This window comes from Nothoprocta perdicaria, unplaced genomic scaffold (assembly GCF_003342845.1).
Source record: "Nothoprocta perdicaria isolate Ctin4 unplaced genomic scaffold, notPer1 scaffold_23, whole genome shotgun sequence".
In the NCBI taxonomy this organism is placed as follows: Eukaryota; Metazoa; Chordata; class Aves; order Tinamiformes; family Tinamidae; genus Nothoprocta; species Nothoprocta perdicaria.
In genome coordinates this window covers 4,330,607-4,338,953 of record NW_020455455.1, presented here as the reverse complement: position 1 = coordinate 4,338,953, position 8,347 = coordinate 4,330,607, and the positions used below count along the sequence as shown (strand labels likewise).

The 8,347-nt window shown below is 34.2% G+C and overlaps 1 protein-coding gene across 1 annotated transcript in view; it reads right to left on the bottom strand.

Annotated features, from left to right (window-relative positions):
• The window catches only part of MALRD1 (MAM and LDL receptor class A domain containing 1), a 224,639-nt gene that overhangs the window by 57,378 nt on the left and 158,914 nt on the right, over positions 1–8,347 (bottom strand). Inside the window, exon 32 of the mRNA XM_026039361.1 lies at positions 5,637–5,838. Coding sequence (XP_025895146.1) covers positions 5,637–5,838 — 202 coding nt within the window. The remainder of the gene's footprint in view (positions 1–5,636; positions 5,839–8,347) is intronic.

The window sequence follows — 8,347 nt, the reverse complement described above, 5'->3', positions numbered from 1 at the left end:
AAAAAAAAAAAAAAAAAGGCACAGGAGTAGAAAACTCTCTAAAATAAAGTAACCTGAAAAGAAAGGTGATAAAGTGATAAAGAGTAGTCTATGAAAACAAAAGAAAAAAATAGAGAAATAAGAAAAAATAAAAAAGGCAAAATACTTGACACAACACTGAAGTAGAAAGCAAATAAAGAAAAAATACAAAACAGAAATGAAAAATGCATTAAGAAAAGTTGAAAAGCAGATATGCACAAGCTCATTTGGATTTGTTTTCTGCAGACTTGATTATTTCATTAACCAATGTTAATACTAAACACTAAAAGTACAGTCATACTTTGGTGGTGGCAAAGCTCACATGAGATTCTCAAATCTGCACAGTGAACTCCTGTTTATACGCAAGATGCACCTCAAACATCTTAAATATGAACTGAGAGGGTTAATTTTCTTTTCTAAATAAAAYAAAATATAAAAAAATTAATTACTCATAACTGAAAACACTTCCTTGTTTTGCTTGGAAGAAGCAAAAGTTCATGAAAAATTGTTGCTACAGAAAGCCGAGCTGAGAATTTCCCYGTGTGAAAAGGTTGGAGAGCAGTCACTGATGGCTTTGTACTGACATTGACCTCTTTCCAACAGATTTGTACAAGCACAAATATTTTGCTTGGCTAATCTCCGGAAAGATCACAATAGCATTTAACATTCTTTATGACACTGACAAAATTACAAATTGCCATGAAAATTCATAAAGAAGGAAAATTTAGATATACTTCAGTATTAGATCAGTCCATTTAAATAAAGTTAGTTTACTCTAGTAGCTACGACAAGCCTAATGTTGTTATGGCAAATCTAATATACTGTCATAATATTAATCGCATTGAGTTTTATGTCCATGGATAAAAATCTGAATCAATGTTGACAGAAAAACATGTAAGTCAATTTATTAATTAGACTGTGTGAGACTTAGCCAGATAATTTATCACCAATTTAAAAAATATAATTACTATTTATCTTCTCTTGAGAAAATTCTCAAACACGTGAAAATATTTTAACTAAATATATCACTATTTAAACTAAGCAGATTTCCACTCTCTAATTTGTTTCTTCAGTATTGTAGGAGTGATGAAACACAGCGTTCTTATTTACTTTAGCAGACTAAAGCTTGATATTTAGCATCTTCTGTTTAATGTTGGGATTTCAGAAAAGTTGTGATGCTTCCTATTTTCAGCTGAACTACTATGAAAAAAGATATTAACGAATACAAAATCTGATGCAATACTTCAGTATTCTTGGTCCCTCTGAAATTAGAATGGAAGCGGTGTTTTTTGACTTTTAAAAATAAAGCTCTTGTTCATTTAAAAAAGATATATAAGGAGATGGTTATAACTGGATAACATCTAAGTTCTTCAGTTGCTAAAAGGCATAATTCCTGTATCATTTTTTCTGAGTTATAGTGAGGAATGTAAAATCTTCTTACACCTTTATCAGTAGAAAACAACAGACTCTGAAAAGTGGTAAGACTACATTTCATTCGCCAGTTAGTTCGATGTGAGTTAGAGTCTGTGTTATGCTGGAATTCTGCATTAAGGCAGAGTCTAGCTTCATAACATTTTGTTCAAATGCTCAGAACTTTCTCATGTCTGGAGACACTCTCAAGGCTAATGGAGGCTAACGACTTAAATAAAAACCTCATCTGAATTAGAGCTGTTGGTAATGCTTTACTGCTTAGAGCTCCCAACCAGCTAAATGGTGATTGTTTCTATTTAGAGCATGTTACCTCTGGAAACCTAGCATAATTAAAGTGACTGAAAAAAAAAATAATAGAGAGGAAAAATTTTCAGCAGCAGAGCTGTCTTCTGAAAGGGTGAATACTTAAACCTGTACTTTGGGTAATACATTTTATGCTGAAGTGTTTTCGAATAAATATGGGAAACYAGTTCCGCCAGTGCTATTGCTTTCTATTGCTTTCTGAAGCTGCAGGGGAGCAGCAGAGCAATTGGTCCCAAGACCTGTATCTTAGTTGGACTTGATAATCCTTAAGGTCTTTTCCAACCATAATGATTCTATGATTCTATGACAGCAAAATCAGTACTCCYGGCAGTAGAGTAAGTAAACTTTCTCACCCGTTCAGTTAAAGCAAAATGTTCTCTCTTGAATATCTGTACAAAAGGCAAGGTGAACTTTCCCCTTACAAGGTGCGATGATTTAGYACTATTCACAGGTAGTATCTTCAAATTTTGCTGACTGAAGTTCTAAGTGACTACTCCGAACCAGTTATTATTAAGGAAATAATAGTAGATATAGATGCCCTYCAACAAGCACATTTTTAAAAAGCCACAGCCAAAAGCCAAATTTCCTCCTAAGCTATGGTTTAGCATACAGATTTCATATGGTTTTCTTGCCTCTCTACAAGCACTGTGTTAGCCTATCTGGTGAGCAAGGGTTATTAGTACAGGACTCTTCACAGGGCAGTACAAGACCATTACACGAAAGGAATGTCAACAGGTAAGTAATAGTATCTGGAGATCATTCGTCTAGAGAGATCATACCACAGAGTATTAGGAGGCTACCTGAGGATTTGGAAAACCCACTTGGGATAAGAGTAGGAGTCACTATGAAACTGAARGAGGGGGTAGATGTTGGAGGAAACTATTGGAACTGTCAGGCTGCACACAGAGCAGTGGGGTGGTTGGTGGAGTCAGAGGTATGTGAGAATGGAATGAAAACACGATGAAATAGGATGCTTCACTAAGTGAGGAGCAAGAGATGAATTAGTGGAACTTGGAACCATGGAAACAGCAGGATTGAGGAGGAGGATGAAACTAGGACTGGATATTTAATGCAGGCCGAAGGTTACCAATGGAAGCCTRTATTGAAGAAAAAACAGTAGGTTAGAAGATTCCATCCTCTGACACAAGCAAAGGTCTTAAATGAGAGGAAGATGAGAGGCAACCTAGTGTTAGGAAAAGGGATCCAATGGAGGAATCTTAATAGGAAGTAAAAGCATTAAAAAGACCTTCTGCAACCAAGGTCCACCAGTTACCTCCATGATTACCTAATAATGCCTAAGAGTTTATGTGCATTCAGAGAGAAATGGCTCATTCACATAAGAGAAATTAAGCAAGCACCATCAAAAAACACCACCTTCAGAACTTCAGAAAGCCCCTGGACCAAATTAAGAGAGACTGTGAACGATTTTTGGAGATGCATTTGTTATAGCCTTCCTCCATTCTAATACTTTTCCATGGGCCACACCAGGAGAGAAGATTTGCATAGGTAGACTACTGAATTATCTGTTCTTAGAATTAATTTTGAGGATAATATAACTTATTTCATTCATATAAAAGCATAAGTTTAGGACATATAAAAAGTATTATTTCAATACATAATTCATGTGTAGGTCCTTCTTATTTCTCTAGAATTCACCTTAAAAAGTGTAGAAAAGGTCTGAACCATACTAGTGAAACAAATATAAATGTCCTGCATTTCTATTAAACAAGTCAATTGTCTCAGGGAAGATGCATTTTTTTTTCACACCTAAAAATAATGTTGTAATGCTGGATAGAACAAGATAAGCTATTATTTCTATCTTAAAAATATAAATACTGCAGCTTGTGAGAACTAATTCCAGACTGATTAGAATGGAACCTCAGATACCTTAGGATATCTTAGAACTGAATAAGTTGTCTCCTGAAGATATCTATCTCTTCTGCAGCTGGAAAATGAGCCTATGACAAGTTTAGACTATGTGATTTATTTTTAGAGGCTGAATTTAGATAAGGTGAGCCTTGTCTGCCTTCCTGACTTCCCTGACAAACCACAAGAAACCAATATAACTTTAATCATTTTTCATAATACTTTTGTTATGATATGCCAGTTAGGATGTATACAGAAAACCTGTATGTATTCTGCAACTGAAAAAAAAAAAAAATCTGGGGAAAATAAAGCACTTAGAAAAAGCTCCTTCTTAAAAAATACCTTATTTCTATAGTGATGATTATTTCAGGACACCTTAACTCAAATGTTCTGTGGAAAATCTTTTTTCCTATCTTTGAATTCATGTTTGGTTCATAATAAATTATCATAGTATAAGTTTCATTCAAAGATAGCAATTTGATTTATGTAAAATGTTGGAGTAGAGATATGGGAATTGCAGTTAATCACAGGTACTAAAAGTATATCACTTGAAAATTTCTCTACTATAGTGCTGTATTTGATATTAAACTGTCTAAGTAATTCCCAGGATATGAATAATGAATAACGTAATAAGGACAGAACAAGAAATTGCTTATGTATGCTTGCAACTTCTTGAATGGCATTTCTAAATAGCATTTGCTTGAACCTACTATTGAGAAAACATAAGCAATCGATTTTTTTGTTTAACTTGAGACTGAGCAAGTGCCACCTACCTAGCATACATTTCACCTTAAACCTTAATCAGTGTGTGGTTAATTTTCCAGAAACCTGCTTAATCATCACAGTATTAAAAAATGTGTCTTAAACAGCATGATAACTAATTCATACAGGAGCWATCTTATCTGAATATTAGAGGTGTATAAATAGAAATAAATATTGTTTCAGAACTTTGTTGTAAGATCTGTATTGCCTTCTGTTTATCCATTGTAATTTCTAATTGTTCCTTATGAAAAAATATCTGGAAAATAATAATAATAATAAAAAAAGCTTCTTCTTCACTTTTCCCCTCATGACTYCTTTAAGTGAAGCATGGCTAATATTCATATGCATTTGCCAATATACTCACATGTTTTTCTTCTGAAACTGTATCACTGACTTGTAGCGTAAGTTGCAGTGTAAACATAGCCTTTCTTGCAGAGTAAACATAGTGTCACRGGGCAATACAACTTAAGTAACTTTTTCACACAATTCAAGTCACYTAGCTTTTGTAGCAAAAGTTAGAGTGGAAATTCTTAAAGCATCTGACAGCACAGTAAATTTTTTATGCTGCTGAAATATCTTATGAAAAGTGCACATAGAACATATCATTTTCTTTTCTAAATAATTGTGYGCAACTGTTTTATGAGTACATAAAACCCTCCTTTTCCCAAACACAGCTACTTCCAAACAAAATAAAACTATTCCAGTTGAGGGACAATAATCCCTCTTAAAGATGCTTCTTAAAATTACTCACAGGACATCAGTGACAGTGATAATATGAGCTGCTATAATTGGTGTTATTATTAACATTCAAATGTTAGTTTTAAGACAAAACTGTTTTCTGCCATCCACAGGCATAYATCTTTATTCAGACACTGCATTCAAACTGAGAACTAGCTGGGAATCCCTTTGCTAGACACAATATATCCATTCCTCTAGGGGGAAAAAAAAAAAGTTAAGATTTTGTCATATGCATCAGACAAGACAAATTTGATATTTTACTCCTTTACACACTTTTCTTTCCACTGGAAAGCAATTACCTTTTTGCATGATTGTGCAGTGCTCATTGATTTTCTACATTGTTAGGAATTCAGTGAAAGGATAAACTATACTGTAGCTATTTCAAAAGAAAAAAAAGTAGAGATGTTGTAACTATGGTATGAGTCAAAATGTGAAATGCATCATTTTCATCTGTGCACCGAAAAGAAAACATGTAAGCCTCATTTCACTGTACTGYAGATAGCTGTGTAATAACATACCTCCATCAATACATTCTGGGGTGAAAGATACATCATCAAGAGCAAATTCCATAGATTCTCTCCACCCCACTTCAGCTTCAAAAGCAACCCTGAAAGGGCTGTTGCTGGATAGGAGCACATTTGCATACATCCATTTGTTCTCTTCATTTTTACTAGAAGACCACATAAGAATATCCATTCCATGTTCTTCAACTGTGTACACCTATTGACAATGAAACCCAAATGAAACAATATTATGAAACAGTTGAGTAATACTAGATTAAGTAACACAGCCTAAGTCCAGTAGTACAGTTTCTTACAGTTTTCCTAAAGCAAAATAAAATAAAAAAACACTGCTAATACAATGGGAAAGCTTATTGGCCTGATGTATAGATGCTAATGAGTAAAGATATAATCCAAAATTCATCTACGTATTGAGGTAAAGACTGAGAAGAATCTTCTCTAAGAAGTGACTCTCTCATAGTGGTTAGACTGAGTAAAGATTTTAAAGATAAAAACAAAAGGTTCAGAATGTAGGAATTTCAGTCTATAATCTAGACAACGAAAGACAAAACAAGCAATTTATAATAATATTTCAGGCAGTGTTTGTTAATTAGTACAGACATACAAAACAACAGCATAAAAAGAAATATGATAAATTAAAAAAAAATCAAGCAGCAAAAGTAATTGGAACAACAACAAAAGAATTCACAACAAAACAAGTGATAAAATAATGCCACTCACAGCCAACCCACAGATTAAATAGATAGTTTCTCTTCCCACTAGGGTCTCAAAAATTCTTATGCAATCTCAATGAAGTCAGAAACAGTGAAAAACAATTGATTAAGGAAAGTCGAGATATTCCATCCATTCCAGATGATAGTTATTCCTTTAAGGAACAGACAACTGGATTCATTATCTTCTCTTCCTTACTGTCAATATAATCATTCTCTTAAGCTTTGAGACTAATATCCACTGATGCTGGAGCGTTCAGATTCCCACTTGAGCCTCTCAGTGAAATGATGGAATACAAAGAAATACAAAATAGAAGACTTGAGAAAATGTTAACCTTAAATCTCTACTGATAGTCTGTAAAATCACAAAGCTTTCCATCTCCTAACCAATCTACAAGGACAGATAAGCTAAAAACCCGCATGGCACCTTGAATCAGATACTTTATAGATGTTGTTTCATAGCCTAAAATAGCTCTAATGCCCAGAGAGTTTTGCACTTTTTTTTTTTTTTTTTTTTTTTTTTTGAGAAGGAGAGCAGCAAGCAGACTGATGTACAATAACCTAAATTAGGCACAACAGCATCTGGATTTTTTTTTTTTTTTTTTGAGAAGGAGAGCAGCAAGCAGACTGATGTACAATAACCTAAATTAGGCACAACAGCATCTGGATCTAATTTAGTCAGCCCTGACATTCTGTTACTGGGTTGTGTAACAGCTACCTTCCAGCACCTCATCTTTTAAAAAGCATGTGTTCTGCATGTCTACAGTGAGAAGAAACTGTGAAGAAGAAGAAATAGTTGACTCAAATCACAAAAACAAASAGCACTCATTATCAGGTTTCAGGTCCTTAGTAAGCTCAATCTCTTCATTAGAATAACTCTATATACAGACAGAATTATGTTGCAACATCTGTATGTGTCAATACAACCATTCCCTATCTTATCAATTATGAAATACTACAGCCCCAATGATTTCAAATCTTGCAGTATGTAACAGTGTCAGTTCCTTTGGCTTTAGCTATTACTATATCTTATAGTGATAGTATTTTTGTAAGGAGAATATTGAGGTAACTATAGTTTTTAATATATCTCCTTGAAAAGTCTCATAGATACACAATATAAACTCTGCTAGGGAAAGAGGAAAGAACTGAAAATATTTGAAGACAATTATCAGAGTTAAGAGTCCTTCAACTGGGCATTTAAGTGACCCATGCACGGAGGTTAGTTAGTTGGCCTTTTCCATCCCTTATCATTAGTCTGCTGAAGTTTATCATGGCATAGATTCCAAGGCCTCTGGCTTGCTGGAGTAGTTCTGTCTATATGCAGAGAAACCACATCATGTGCAAGCTGAACATATGGAACATGGAATTTTCCTGTGTATGTACAGCCTAAGCATTCAGCTCACACTCRGTAAAACCAATATACCCATCATGAAGCCTACTGTATACTGGCCAATAGGTCTGGGATGGTTTTACATTATACTGGATTCTGTCCTCATAGATGCAAATTAATTTTATATTTCTTCCCTTCTTCTTCCCCTTCCATTTTAACTCATATTTACCAAGAGCATGAAGACATCCAATTATTACAGATTAGTTAACCTGTGTTAATTTATGTGTTTTTGTCTTCAGTTGTTTGACTCAAATTTAAATCGAATATACAATTTCTCAAAACAAAATATAAGTAACCTGTGGAAACAGAATTTYGTGTTAAACTCTGAAGTGGTGCATAAGAAACCTCAGGCTCGTTCCTGGTTCTGTTCCACTTTTTCTTGCACATTTCCATCACATTTTCTGCCTCCTGTAATATCTAAATCCTGTCACTTCACTACTACAAGTCACAACCACCTCAGGGAAGGAGCTGTGGCCTTTTTATGCAGATTATATTTTTTTTTGCAATTGCAGTTTCTAGATAATACTATCTAAATTGAAACATAAACAAAATCAAATGAGATTACAATGGAGCTCAGAAAATTGGGAAGCACAGGGAGTCTGTTACTT